This window comes from Pan paniscus, chromosome 5 (genome assembly GCF_029289425.2).
Source record: "Pan paniscus chromosome 5, NHGRI_mPanPan1-v2.0_pri, whole genome shotgun sequence".
Lineage (NCBI taxonomy): Eukaryota > Metazoa > Chordata > Mammalia > Primates > Hominidae > Pan > Pan paniscus.
The window spans coordinates 46,181,062-46,195,733 of NC_073254.2; the positions used below are offsets into that span (position 1 = coordinate 46,181,062).

General features: G+C 50.8%; 2 protein-coding genes across 4 annotated transcripts; one reads left to right on the forward strand and one right to left on the reverse strand.

The window, feature by feature from the left end:
* The first annotated feature begins 2,164 nt into the window (after positions 1-2,164).
* LOC100969283 (lymphocyte antigen 6 family member G6F) lies at positions 2,165-14,130 on the forward strand. 2 transcript variants are annotated; one of them, XM_055113434.2, is made up of 6 exons: positions 2,165-3,183; positions 3,683-4,012; positions 4,096-4,359; positions 6,244-6,399; positions 11,699-11,821; positions 13,765-14,130. In XM_055113434.2, the coding sequence occupies exons 1-6, from the start codon at positions 3,132-3,134 to the stop codon at positions 13,986-13,988; spliced, it is 1,149 nt and encodes a 382-aa protein (XP_054969409.1). In that variant the 5' UTR covers positions 2,165-3,131; the 3' UTR covers positions 13,989-14,130. The 2 variants fall into 2 exon arrangements, with proteins under 2 accessions (XP_054969409.1, XP_008955151.1); XM_008956903.5 differs by lacking the exons at positions 2,165-3,183; positions 3,683-4,012; positions 4,096-4,359; positions 6,244-6,399 and adding an exon at positions 11,438-11,607 and having other exon boundaries at positions 13,765-14,114.
* On the reverse strand, positions 8,064-10,273 carry LOC106634867 (lymphocyte antigen 6G6e-like). Of its 2 annotated transcripts, none has more exons than XM_024929304.5 (3): positions 9,961-10,273; positions 8,864-8,989; positions 8,064-8,315 (listed from the first exon to the last, which is right to left on the reverse strand). In XM_024929304.5, the coding sequence occupies exons 1-3, from the start codon at positions 10,085-10,087 to the stop codon at positions 8,302-8,304; spliced, it is 267 nt and encodes an 88-aa protein (XP_024785072.3). In that variant the 5' UTR covers positions 10,088-10,273; the 3' UTR covers positions 8,064-8,301. The 2 variants fall into 2 exon arrangements, with proteins under 2 accessions (XP_024785072.3, XP_057158459.2); XM_057302476.2 differs by lacking the exon at positions 8,064-8,315 and adding an exon at positions 8,541-8,761.
* Positions 14,131-14,672: the final 542 nt, after the last annotated feature.

Here is a 14,672-nt window from a genome sequence, read left to right on the forward strand (position 1 = left end):
CTTGAGGCCAGGAGTTCGAGACCAGCCTGGCCAACATGGTGAAACCCCATCTCTACTGAAAATACAAAAATTAGCCTGGCATGGGTGGCGCGCGCCTGTAATCCCAGCTACTCGGGAGGCCGAGACGCGAGAATCGCTTGAACGCGGGAGGCAGAGGTTGCAGTGAGCCGAGATCTTCCCACTGCACTTCAGCCTTGGCGACAGAGCAAGACTCTGTCTCTAAATAAATAAATAAAGGTAAACTGGCCCAGCGCGGTGGCTCACGCCTGTAATTCCAACACTTTGGGTGGCCGAGGGATGATTGCTTGCGTCCAGGAGTTCCAGGCCATGGCTCATGCCTGTAATTCCAACACTTGGGGTGGCTGAGAGAGGATTGCTTGCGCCCAGGAGTTCCAAGCCAGCCCAGGCAACATAGTGAGACCCCATCTCTACACAAAATACCAAGGGGGGGGGGGGAAAGACCTAGCAGGGTGTGGTGGTGCCCACCTGTAGTCCCAGCTACTTGGGAGGCCAAGGTGGGAGGGTCGCTTGAGCCCGGGAGTTTGAGATCGCTCCATGCACTCCAGCCTGGGTGACAGAGCCAGACCCTGCCTCAAAATAATAACAATAATAATTGAAAAAATAAAAAAAGAAAGAGGTAAACGAAAAGCTTTTCAATAAATGGAAAGCTACACCATGGTCCTGGATACGAAAATTCAGCACAGTAAGATATGCGGAATATTTGTAAAAAGAAAATAAATGAATCATTACTCTTATGCATGAACTGGATCTTAAAACCATGATGCTGAGTGAAAATAGGAAGCCACAGAAGAATGTATACGTGATACTAGTATATTAGATTCAAAAACACATAAAATTTAATGATAAAGCAAGTGGAGAAGAAAGAGAAAATTCAGAATTGTGGTTACACAGCATAGAGGATCTCTGACTGAAATGGAATATTCTTTTTTTCTGGTTTTTTTTTTTTTTTTTTTGAGACAGGGTCTAGCTCTTTCACCCAGGCTGGAGCACAGTGGCACAATCACGGCTCACTGCCCTGATCCTCCACCTGCTGGGCTCAATCATCCTTCTGCCTCAACCTCCTGAGTAGCTGGGACTATAGGCCCACACCACCATACTCGGCTAATTTTACAAGGTCTCACCATGTTGCCCAGGCTGGTCTCAAACTCCTGGGCTCAAGTGAACCTCCTGCTTTGGCCTCACAGAGTGCTGGGATTACAGGCATGAGCCACTGTGCCTGGCCTGGAATATTCTATTTCTTTTTCTTTTTTTTTTTTTGAGACCGAGTTTCGCTCTTATTGCCCAGGCTGGAGTGCAATGGCCCGATCTCGGCTCACCACAACCTCTGCCTCTGGGGTTCAAGCGATTCTGCTGCCTCAGCCTCCCAAGTAGCTGAGATTACAGGCATGTACCACCATGCCCTGCTAATTTTTTTATTTTTAGTAGAGATGGGGTTTCTCCATGTTGGTCAGGCTGGTCTTGAACTCCTGACCTCAGGTGATCCGCCTGTCTCATCCTCCCAAAGTGGTGGGATTACAGGATGAACCACCGAGTCCGGCCTGGAATATTCTATTTATTTATTTATTTATTATTTATTTATTTTTTTGAGACGGAGTCTCGCTCTGTCACCAGGCTGGAGTATAGTGGCACGATCTCTGCTCACCGCAGCCTCTGCCTCCTGAGTTCAAGCGATTCTCCTGCCTCAGCCTCCTGAGTAGCTGGGACTACAGGTATCCACCACCACACTCAGCTAATTTTTGTATTTTTAGTAGAGACAGGGTTTCACCATGTTGGCCAGGATAGTCTCGATCTCTTGACCTCGTGATCCGCCTGCCTCAGCCTCCCAAAGTGCTGGGATTACAGGCGTGAGCCACGGCGTCTGGCCTTTATTTTCAGAGTTGGGGTCTTGCTCTGTTGCCCAACCTCAAACTTCTGGCTTCAATCAACCCTCCCACCTTGGCCTCCAAAAGTGTTAGGATTGTAGACATGAGCCACCATGTCTGGCCAGGCTTCTTTTACTCTCATTATGTTGTGAGATTCAACCTTGTTGCAAATCACTAGGTTTGTTCATTCTCATTGCTGTCCAGTCTTCTACTGTGTTAATATACCAGCATTTATCCATTATATAGTTGTACTTCATAAAGTTTTTGGTATGTATGGAATATTTCATCAAAATAATTTTAAAAATAAATAAATTACACATTAAAACTGTAATAACTGCATGAAGATCTGCCTTAGGAGTTTTTGCCGTTCAGAAGGATGAATCAGCCCGTTAGCCTTGTCCCTGAGTAATAATTTAATACACTTATTAGGGTTTCAGGAGAGGTCCGGGGTATGCCAGACAACCACAGGGAAAGTCATTCCAAATCATTTACGGGACACTGACTGGATACACAGTCTTGTGCTGGGTTCTGTGGAGGACCAACATAAAAACTCAAACTCAATTTCTTCACTCATAGCTGACATTTCTTTTCTTTTCTTTTCTTTTTCTTTTTTTTTTTTTTTTTTTTTTTTTGAGATGAAGTCTTGCTCTGTCTCCCAGGCTGGAGTGCAGTAGCACGATCTCGGCTCACTGCAACCTCCGCCTCCCGGGTTCAAGCGATTCTGGTGCCTCTCAGCTTCCTAAGTAGCTGGGATTACAGGCACATGTCACCACGCCTGGCTAATTTTTGTATTTTTTCTAGAGACAGGGTTTCGCCATGTTGGCCACGCTGGTCTTGAACTCCTGACCTCAAGTGATCCACCCAACTCATGGCTTGACCTTTCTTAGGAGTGAAAGAGACCTCAGAATGTACTTCCAGACTGACAAGAGCTAGACAGGCAGGACCACTTCTCTGCATGGTTTTTTGCATGGAAAGTCTTTATTTGAGCCCCTTAGCTGATGTGGAATCAGAAGAGCAAAAAGGTCATCTTTAGAGTGGCCTGGGCTGGGTCCTTTTCTCTCCAGGATAGAAAAGTGGTGGTCACTTTATCCCTAGTAGACATGCTGCTGGGCTTTATCGCCCCAGCATTCCCATCCCCTCCAGAGCCCCTTGTCACTCCAGACCAGCGAGTGTGGGCCTTTATCTGGACTCTGCTTCCTCCCTGGGGACACCAGGTCTTGGAGCAAGAGAACTTGGCAGGCTCTCCCCATGGCAGTCTTATTCCTCCTCCTGTTCCTATGTGGAACTCCCCAGACTGCAGGTAAGGGGCAAGAGGTAAGGGATTCCTTAGCTATTTGCAAGGTTGGGGAGGGACTACTGCTCTTTCTCCTAGGAGCCTGGCGAAGGCATCTGACTCAAGAAGATAGAATTACCCCAACCGACCTCCTCCTGCCTCTGACACTAGGGAAGACCCAGAGGCAACGAGGGTCCAGGTTATGCAGTTTCCTTTATAAAATAAGAAGAATGAGTAAATGCTTCCAGAAAAGTAGAAATGAGTAGAAGAGATGTGGGCATTTGCCAACTTTCAGCCTTTTCCCTCTTGCCCTCAGACCCCCTCACTGGCTGGGGGAGAGAGGAGGAAAGCCCTTACCCTCTTCTCTCCACCTGTCTTATTTTTGTAGCTGTCACTTGAGAAATGTGGTCACCAGCCAGGCCTGTACTGGGGGACCCCAGAAGGGAAGGAAGCCAGGGTTGAAGATCAAATGGGGGGTTATTGATCTGATGGAGGTCTCTGGCCTCATACAACCCTCTTCCCACAGACAACATGCAGGCCATCTATGTGGCCTTGGGGGAGGCAGTAGAGCTGCCATGTCCCTCACCACCTACTCTACATGGGGACGAACACCTGTCATGGTTCCGCAGCCCTGCAGCAGGCTCCTTCACCACCCTGGTAGCCCAAGTCCAAGTGGGCAGGCCAGCCCCAGACCCTGGAAAACCAGGAAGGGAATCCAGGCTCAGACTGCTGGGGAACTATTCTTTGTGGTTGGAGGGATCCAAGGAGGAAGATGCCGGGCGGTACTGGTGCGCTGTGCTAGGTCAGCACCACAACTACCAGAACTGGAGGGTGTACGACGTCTTGGTGCTCAAAGGTGAGTGGGGGCATGCAGACCAGGGGCTACTGTGGCCCAGGAAGTCCAGGTGAAGAACTGAGGAATCCCTCTCTCCCCCACAGGATCCCAGTTATCTGCAAGGGCTGCAGATGGATCCCCCTGCAATGTCCTCCTGTGCTCTGTGGTCCCCAGCAGACGCATGGACTCTGTGACCTGGCAGGAAGGGAAGGGTCCCGTGAGGGGCCGTGTTCAGTCCTTCTGGGGCAGTGAGGCTGCCCTGCTCTTGGTGTGTCCTGGGGAGGGGCTTTCTGAGCCCAGGAGCCGAAGACCAAGAATCATCCGCTGCCTCATGACTCACAACAAAGGGGTCAGCTTTAGCCTGGCAGGTAAACTGAGGAAGGAGACGGAAAGGATGTTCTTTCACTTCAGCCTCCCAAGTAGCTGGAATTACAGGCGCCCGCCACCATGCCTGGATAATTTTTTGTACTTTTAGTAGAGACGAGATTTCACCATTTTGGCCAGGCTGGTATCAACCTCCTGACTTCTAGTGATCTGCCCGCCTCAGTCTCCCAAAGTGCTGGGATTATAGGCATGAGCCACCGCACCTTTAAATTTTTTGTAGAGACAGGATCTTGCTATGTTGCCCAGTCTGGTCTCAAACTACTGGCCTCAAATGATCCTCCTATCTTGGTCTCCCAAAGTGCTGGGGTTACAGGCATGAGCCATCACATCTGGCTATTTTTTCTTGAAAGAAAGGGTGAATTACTATAAAGGGTGTGAGGGGAAAGTGTGGTTATGGCTGGTGGTCTGCTCTGTAGTTGGTTGCCCATGTGTGAGCAGGGGGCATTGCCATTCTCTACTTTTTATTTTATTTTATTTTATTATTATTAGGCCAGGCATGGTAGCTCAATCCTGTAATCCCAGCACTTTGGGAGGCCGAAGCAGGCGGATCACTTGAGGTTGGGAGTTCAAGACCAGCCTGACTAACATGGAGAAATTCCGTCTCTACTAAAAATACAAAATTAGCCGGGTATGGTGGCACATGCCTCTAACCCCAGCTACTCTGGAGGCTGAGGCAGGAGAATCACTTGAACCTGGGAGGTGGAGGGCGCAGTGAGCCAAGATCACGCCATTGCACTCCAGCCTGGGCAACAAGAGCGAAACTCTATCTCAAAAAAAAAAATTGTGTTTTTAGTAGAGACGGGGTTTCACCATGTTGGCCAGGATGGCCTTGATCTCTTGACCTCATGATCTGCCTGCCTCAGTCTCCCAAAGTGTTAGGATTATAGGTGTGAGCCACCACGCCTGGCCTTTTTTTTTTTTTTTTTTTTTGGGGATGGAGACTTGTTCTGTTGGCCAGGCTGGAATGCAGTGGCACGATCTTGGCTCACTGCAACCTCTGCCTCTTGGGTTCAAGCTATTCTCCCATCTCAGCCTCCTGAGTAGCTGGACTACAGGTGCCTACCACCACGCCTGGCTAACTTTTGTGTGTGTGTGTGTGTTTTTTGTTTTGTTTTTTTTTTGAGACAGAGTCTCTCTCTGTCCCCAGGCTGGAGTGCAGTGGCGCGATCCCGGCTCACTGCAACCTCTGACTCCCTGGTTCAAGTGATTCTCCTGCCTCAGCCTCTCGAGTAGCTAGGATTACAGGCATATGCCACCACGTCCAGCTAATTTTTGTATTTTTAGTAGAGCCGGGGTTTCACCATGTTGGCCAGAATAGTCTCAATCTCCTGACCTCGTGATCCGCCCGCCTTGGTCTCCCAAAGTGCTGGGATTACAGGTGTGAGCCACAGCGCCCGGCCTCTTTTTTGTGTTTTTAGTAGAGATGGGGTTTCACCATGTTGGTCAGGCTGGTCTCGACCTCCTGACCTCAGGTGATCCACCCACCTCGGCCTCCCAAAGTGCTGGGATTACAGGTGTGAACCACTGCGCCTGGCCTCAATTTTTATACTTTCAGTAGAGATGAGGTTTCATCATGTTGACCAGGCTGGTCTTGAACTCCTGACCTCAAGTGGTCTGCTCGCCTTGGCCTCCTAATGTGCTGGGATTATAGGCATGAGCCACTGTGCCTGGCCGCCATTCTCTATGGGTCGGGGTGAGAGGCCTGGAAAGGGGCAGAGTAGGGTGGAGGATATTGTGGGCAGGGAAGCTTACAAAGTCTTCTGTTGGAAGAGCCCACCAGACTGTGGAGGGGAAGCCTCTCTTTGGGGCACAGGGACAGGGCCCCTCACTGCCTCCCTCCCATCCCTCTGGTCTGGCCCTTACTACAGCCTCCATCGATGCTTCTCCTGCCCTCTGTGCCCCTTCCACGGGCTGGGACATGCCTTGGATTCTGATGCTGCTGCTCACAATGGGCCAGGGAGTTGTCATCCTGGCCCTCAGCATCGTGCTCTGGAGGCAGAAGGTCCGTGGGGCTCCAGGCAGAGGTGAGTCCCTCCCTCCCCAGGGGAAGAAGAGGGCACGTGGGTGGGAGGCAAAGGGCTAGGCTCACACCCTGCCTCTGTACCCCACCTCCTCTAGGGGAGGGGGCGAGGAACACGGCTCTAAGTTGTCTGCTGACTTCTCTTCTGTATCCCTGATGGCTCCTTCTCCCCAGATGCCTCGATTCCTCAGTTCAAACCCGAAATCCAGGTCTATGAGAACATCCATTTGGCCCGTCTTGGGTGAGGAACAGCTAGGGAACAGAGGCTTAAATCCTGGAGGGGACTGGGGATGGAGAAGAAACACGGGTTGGGTTGGGGATGGGCCCTCGTTCCTGAGGACATGAAAAGTAGAGGTATCCTTAATCTGTCTCTCTGGAAAACCCCACAGCCCACCTGCCCACAAGCCCAGGTGATTTTGGTGACATCTGCTGGGAAGTGTGACCTGCTGTCTCGCTGGCCATCTGGCACCTGGAAGATTCCTCAACAACCTTAGCAAGGGGGGCGGGACTGAGAGTTCGACTTCACCATCCAGCTGGCCTCCAGCAGCCACCAAGCTGTGTATGGGGAGGGGTGGGGGACTGAAGGAAAGGAGGAGCATTATTCTGTGATGTAACCTACAAAAAGGTTTGGTCTCCTGTCTTGTAGCAGCAGTGGAGGGATGGCCCTGAGCCCATAGTACTGTGGGGTTGAGGGGAGCCTGAGGTTGCTGGTGGGGGCAAGGAGGATGGGTGTGCACAGGGAGGAGACAGGAATCTGGAGACTTGAGCAATGGTGGGGAATCCATTGCAGTGGAGCTGAAGGACAAATGGGGAAAACGGGGGAAGAGAGAGAAGGGAAGAGACTCAAGTCAGAGAAAGTGGAAAGAGATGGACAGAGAGAGAAAAATAGAAGCACAAAGTGGGAGGATGGAGGGACAGAGAAAATGGAAAGCCTCAACCCATCTCTAAATTAAGCCAGACCCCCACTACCCCATGTCTCATCCTCACAAAGAAGAGAGGGAACAGGCATATTTAATCAACCCCAGACTTCCTCAAATGCAAGGGGAGGGAACTGAGTCAGGATAGAGATGCCTGTGCTCGGCTCCCACCCGGGGCCCCCTCCTTATCCTTCCTTATCCTAGGCACACACTCTTCCCTGTGGCGCTTTACCGGGGCATTCAGAGCATGTGAGCAGCTATCGCCACTCTGGCACTTCCTTCCTGCTGCCCTGAGGTCACACCCTATTTCCCGGGGGCAGAGGGAGTGTCTACTCAGGCTGGCAGGCCCAGTGGGGGTGTGTTATTTATTGGGCCGGGGCCATGCTGGGATGTCTGTGAACCATGGACGAGTCTGGGCTGGTGAAGTGAGGGAGGGTATTGATGCTCCCAACTTGGCCATTCCCTAGTCTCAGGCAGAAATGAGCTGAGCTCCAGCCACACCCTCACAAGCAGCTCCACTGGGTGCCCTTTTGTGTCTCTGCTCAAGCTTGGGCCTTACTGGAGAAAAGCTTTCTCAGAAGTCTCACCTAAAGCCTTCAGGCTGCAGGGGCTTAAACTAAGCCATTGGCAAGAAAAAGGACGAAAATGACACAGATGGAGAATGAGGGGAGTGCCGTGGTCCAGGTTCCAGCTCCAGCCCAACCCACCAAGCAGCTACAGTTTGCTCTTAGAGCACACACACACAGACACACACACACACACACACTGCAGTATCTGCAGTATTACTGGACTCCTAGATAGACCTTTTATTAAAGGTACTCTTCATAGTCCCCCAAGCCCTCCATCCTGAGTTCCCCACCTACCACATTAGTCTTTCCTAGCAAGACTCTCCTCCTTACCATACCTGATGCTCCTTTGATCCCCTTACCTGAGATCCACAGTGTCATCAAAATGCCTGCCTTGCCAGTGACCTGGGCTGACACGGGGCATCAGCAATGGGCATCTAGAAAAGACAAAAGACACAGAATAGGTGTTCTTTATGAGGTTGGACTCTGGGCAGGTGCCTCCCCAGGCCTTGTGAGGGGTCTGTGAGGGGTCTGCTGAGAGATCTGGGGTCTCTGTACAAAATTAGGTTCTCGGGCATGTCTCAAAGTGTCTGTGCAGGTGTTTCCAGGGCCGCGGTGATGGCGGGGGGTATCCTGGGTTGGGGGCTGCAGATCCACGGAAGCTAGTGGAGGAGGTGTCCTCTCCCAGCGAAGCTGGCCACAGAGAGGGGCAGGGAGGCGAGGAGGCTGGTGAGCTGCTGTGGGGAAGCGGCTATGTTGCACAGGTCCTGCTCGCAGCAGTGGTGCCACAGAGTGTAGGAGTGCAGCCAGTAGGTGGCATAGCCTGGCAGAGGGCACTGGGCCCTTGAGAGGCAGCTTTTTCACTCAGTGATCTCACTCTGGTCTGTGGGATGAAAGAGGCATGCTGAGGCGGGGGCCACAGGAAAGGCCGGATGGATGGAGGTAGGGAGCCTCCTGGAGAAGGGCCATTGGACCAGAGTCCTACCTGAAGTGCCAATACTGATGCCGCAAGCTTCATCGTCCCGACACTCGGTGGGAACAGGGTGGCAGGGTTTGGTGAAGCCACAGATGTAGCAGCGGAGCCTTCCCCGGGCAGAGGACATGGTGAGACCTGTTGAGGCAGCAGAGATTAGGAGAGCAGGAGAGGCAAACCCTCCCTGTGGGGCAGGCAGAGGCCAGATCCGGAGAGGGATCACAGAGAGAGGTGACACATGAAGAGGAGAGAGGAAAGCTGTGGAATAAGGGAGGAAAGCCGACAGAAGTAGAAAAAATAGCTGGGCGCAGTGGCTCACGCCTGTAATCCCAGCACTTTGGGAGGCCGAGGCGGGCTGATCATGAGGTCAGAAGATTGAGACCATCCTGGCTAACACGGTGAAACCCCGTCTCTACTAAAAATACAAAAAATTAGCCGGGCATGGTGGCACATGCCTCTAGTCCCAGCTACTTGGGAGGCTGAGGCAGGAGAATCTCTTGAATCTGGGTGGCTGAGGTTGCAGTGAGCCGAGATCATGCCACTGCACTCCAGCCTGGGTGACAGAACGAGACTCTGTCTCAAAAAAAAAGAGGGAGACGATGCAGGAAAAGAAACAGAGATGGAGGCAAGAGGGGTACAGGGATTGAGAGATGCGCAGACATGAACAGAAGCCACAAGAATCAGAGACCAACATAAAAAGAGTGAGACAAAAAGCCAGACCCAGCAGCAGGGAAGTTGAGGGGGTCAGTGAAAAAGTTAAGTAAATGGCACCAGAGACAGATAGGAAAATAGAAATTGACATTGACCAAAGGGCCCAGCACAGAAGCAACACGTGAAATAAGGGATAGGGGAGACAGGGGCGGATCAAAGATGCAGCAAGGGGGAGACAGTTATTCTCAAATGCCTTGAAAGGAAACTCTTCCTTTCCCACCTCATCAGGCTGGCCTTCCCAGTGGCTGGTCTCCCTGAAGTCCCCCACTCCCCCAGCTCTCTTCTTGGCCTCTTCCAGCACCCACACCCCTCTCCTCCCCAGCCCTCAGGTTCCTCCACATGCCCTTGTCCCCACCCCCAGCCCCCTGACCACTGAAGGTTCCCCAGCCCACCCTTACCCAGTGCCCCACAGAGGAACAGCACGCAGAGGAAGATGCTGGAGGTGCCCATGGCCAGACACAGGCTCAGGAATCTGGGAGAGGTGATCTGCACCCCGAGATCCCGGGATTTGTAGAGTTGGAGCATTTGAGCAAGACAGGGAGGAACCAGTAAACAAACACACCTAGGGAGTGAATCTGGGGGGCGGAACCATGACCAGATTCACCAGCCTGACCCAGCAGGCAGCGGGGGTCCCCAGCCTGCCCCTGCAAGGGGTCTGCCCTTGCCTGGAGGGTCTCCTCTGCTCTCTCAGCATGTTGTCTCTGTAACTTAGCTTCCTCTCCTGCTCCTGAGTTGTGTCTGTCGCCTTCCCTCCTACTCCTCCCCCTCCCTCCCCATGTCTCAAGCTGCTCCCTGGCTCTCTCAGCTTCTCTCTGTCTTTGTTTTCTCTGTCTTTCCCCCTCAGTGCTTTCATGTCTCTCAAAGTCACCCTCCTAAACAGCCCCGGCGTGGATCTGTTTGAGTGTAGAATCAACAATACCCCCACCCACACACCCACACGCACACACAAAGCCCAGCTGTGTAAGGGCGGACCCCACCCAGCTTCAGATCCCTTTGATCCCCCCAAGCTTCAACATTCCTACCCTGTAATTATCCCTGCCAGCTTTACTACCTTGGAGGAAAGAAATAACCACAGGTGGGGCTGGAGGGCCTGCAGATGTGCTTGCACTGGGGAGAAATCACTAGAAAGGAAGGCATGGATGGGATTTGGGGTAGGGGGGTGGTGATACAGCCTGGAAGGCTGGGGTTGAAGAGACTGGGAAGGAGGAAGGCTCATCTGGGGAATCAGAGCCAGCATGTACCAGGAGGAGTAAGACTAGGAACAGGGAGTGAAGATAGGGGAGACACAGGTGCCCAGGAGAGCAGCTCTTTTCAAAAATATTGATCTCAGGACCTCTTTACACTTTTCAAAGTTACTTAAGACTCTGAAGAGCTTTTCTTTATGAGGTTATATCAATATTTACTACATTAAAAATTAAAACAGAAAATTTAAAGTAGGTATTTATTGATTTATTTAAACAATAAAAATAATAAAGTATTACATGCTAACAAAATACAGTTTTGTGAAAAATAACTTATTTCTCCACAGCACAGTGAGAAGCTGAGCATTGCTTTACATTTTTGTGAGTCTAGTGTCAGGCTTCGTGGGAGATGCCTGGGTTTTCCTATCTGCTTCTGCATTCAGTCTGTTGGGATATGTTGTTTTCGTTGAAGTCCAGTATATGAAGAAAATCTGACCTTACACAGATAGTTGCAAAAGGAGGACCCTCAAGGACCCTGTGAAAGGGTATCAGGGATCCTCAGGGGTTCTTCTTGGTCCACAGACTGCTGCTGAGGATAAAGGAGTTTGAGGACTCCAGAGGATGCTGAGAGCATGCTGTGGGGCCCCTCCCTGTCCCCACTGGGGCCCTTGGTGCCTGCTGGGGAGACTCTTTCCTCCTTTTTTATAGCCCTATAAAGCTCAAGGCACGGGGGATATAAGGCAGGCAGAGCCGGGCTGGGGAGGGGGGTGGGCAGGAGGTAGAGGCGGTCCTGACACGGGCAGACTGCGATGAAACCCCAGTTTGTTGGGATCTTGCTCAGCTCCCTGCTAGGGGCTGCCTTGGGTAAGGAGGCGGCCAGCTAGCTTCTCACACAGGCCTTCTGCCAGCCGGCTCCACCGAGGGCCCAGGTCCAGCGCCTCTTTTCTCCTGCCAGGAAACCGAATGCGGTGCTACAACTGTGGTGGAAGCCCCAGCAGTTCTTGCAAAGAGGCCGTGACCACCTGTGGCGAGGGCAGACCCCAGCCAGGCCTGGAACAGATCAAGCTACCTGGAAACCGTGAGTCCTCAGTTTCTCCCTCTTCCAGCAGCCTTTCCCTGCCTCCAGCCCCATGTCAATCCTTCTGGCTTCCAGAACCCTCCAGGCTCAGTCTGGCTCTGGGCAGATGGTGCAGCTGTTAGAGGAGAGCAGTCTGTACCCCTTCTGGCTCCTGGCACGGAGCCCCTGAGAGGCCCACAGTCCTTGTGCCCCCACTTCCCCACCTCCTTATTCTCCTAAAAGAATCTCATAGGCCCATTAGCTCACAAATGAAGAGCTCTGGCCCTGAAAGGCCAAAGTTAAAACCAAACTTCAAATTTTCGGCATTAGTTAAGGACCAGGGAGGGGTGTGTGTGTGTGTGTGTGTGTGTGTGTGTACATGTTTTTAATATTTTATTTTAACATAATTTTGGATTGACAGAAAAGTTGCAGAAATACTCAACTTCTCCTAATGCTAACATCTTACATAACCATAGCACAATTATCAAAATCACAAAATAACTGATACAATACTACTAACTAATCTACAGACTTTATTTGATTTAGCAAGATCCTACATTGCATTTAGCTCTCATGTCTTCTTAGTCTCCTCTGATCTGTGCCAGTTCTGTTTTTCTTTGTCTTTCATGACCCTGACACATTTGAAGAGCCCTGATAAATTATTTTATACCTGGAGTTTAAAAAATTACTTTTAGGGCCAGTGCAGTCACTCGCACCTGTAATCCCAGTGCTTTAGGAGGCCAAGGTGGGAGGACCACTTGAGCCCAAGAGTTGAGACCAGCCTGGGCAACATAGGGAGACCCTGTCTCTACAAAAACAAAAAACAAAAAAAAACCAAACAGATTAAAAAATTAGTTGGGTGTGGTGGCACATGCTTGTAGTCCTAGCTACTCAGGGGCTGAAGAGGGAGGATCGCTTGAGCCTGGGAGATTGAAGCTACAATGAGCCATGATCACGCCACTACACTCCAGCCTGGGGAACAAAATGAGACCCTGTCTCAAAAATAATAATAATAATAATTTTTAGGCTAGGCTTGGTGGCACACACTTGTAATCCCAGCACTTTGGGAGGCCAAGGCTGAAGAGTCACCTGAGGTCAGGAGTTTGACACCAGCCTGGGCAGCAAAGTGAGACCCCCATCTCTACAAAAAATGTTTTTAAAAAATTAGCCAGGCATAGTGGCACACACCTGTAATCTCAGCTTCCTGAGAGGCTGAGGCAGGAGGATTACTTGAGCCCAGGAGTTTGAGGCTATAGGGAGGTATGATTGCACCACCACACTCCAGCCTGAGTGAGAGAGCAAGATCTTTTCTCTAAAATTAAATAAAATCATTTTTAGGTTAAACAAAAATTACGTGCCGGATGCAGTGGCTCACGCCTGTAATCCCAGCACTTTGGGAGGCCAAGGCGGGTGGATAACCTGAGGTCGGGAGTTCAAGACCAGCCTGATCAACATGGAGAAATCTCGTCTCTACTAAAAATACAAAATTAGCTGGGTGTGGTGGTGCAAGCCTGTAATACCAGCTACTCGGGAACCTGAGGCAGGAGAATTGCTTGAACCCAAGAGGTGGAGGTCGCGGTGAGCCGAGATCACACCATTGCACTCCAGCTGGGCAATAAGAGTGAAACTCCGTCTCAAAAAAAAAAAAATTACAGATACTTGAAATACTAAAAATTATTTTATAGAATGTCCCTCGATTTATATTTATCTGATATTTGCCATGATGAGATTGAGGTCATGCATTTTAAGCAAGAATACTGCAGAAGTGATGTTGCATCCTTCTTGCTGCATCACATCAGGAGTTTACAAGGTCAATGCATTAACTTTGATCACTTGGTTTCAGGGAGGTGTTTTTTGAGGGGGCTGAAAATCCCTTTGGGCTCCTTGAAATCACATCTGCTCTGCCCCAGAAGGCAAGTCCTGAAGCCAGGAGTCCAACACCCCAGTTTCATTCTCTCTCTCAGCCCCAGTGACCTTGATTCACCAACATCCAGCCTGCGTCGCAGCCCATCATTGCAATCAAGCGGAGACAGAGTCGGTGGGAGACGTGACTTATCCAGCCCACAGGGACTGCTACCTGGGAGACCTGTGCAACAGCGCCGTGGCAAGCCATGTGGCCCCTGCAGGCATTTTGGCTGCAGCAGCTACCGCCCTGACCTGTCTCTTGTCAGGACTGTGGAGCGGATAGGGGGAGTAGGAGTAGAGAAGGGAACAAGGGAGCAAGGGAACAAGGGACATCTGAACATCTAATGTGAGAAGACAAGCATCCTTCTGTGAGTCATTAAAATCTATGAACCACTCTACAGCTGACTGGAAAATTGCATCTATCTTTGGTTGATGGGAGGACTAAAAGGGTAATATGGGGCATCCAGGTTCTAGTTTGGGGGTTACCAAGCAACAGCGGGCTTAATTACAGTGGTGCACTCCTTAACCAACTAACCCCAAAGGACAATGGCTTATCTGCCTTCTGTGGCTCCTGGATCCTGTTGCTGGGTTGAATCTTCCTTAGCAATGAGATTCACTGAGTGGGGTTGCCAGGGTTTTGTGAGCCTGAGTCTGGGTTTGCTCCCCTATTTCCCATTTGCAAGTTGGCTCCCAATAGGACTATTTTGAATTGAGAAAAGAAATGTAAAAACTGTGATAGGTAAAAACTGCTTGGTGCCCTACTTACTAACTAGGCTAGGTGAGGCCTTTGACTCTAACCTGAGAGAAACTGAAGAAACAGGGTCTCAGGCCCCATCTCCATGTGCCTCTCCTATCCTTTCTGGAGAGCCCTCAAGCCAGGCCGCACCTTCTTCTTGGCAATACATCAGGGGTGTGGCCTAAATTTAGGGTATGAGTTGTTGTGTGCCACCTGGAGACACTGGAAGGG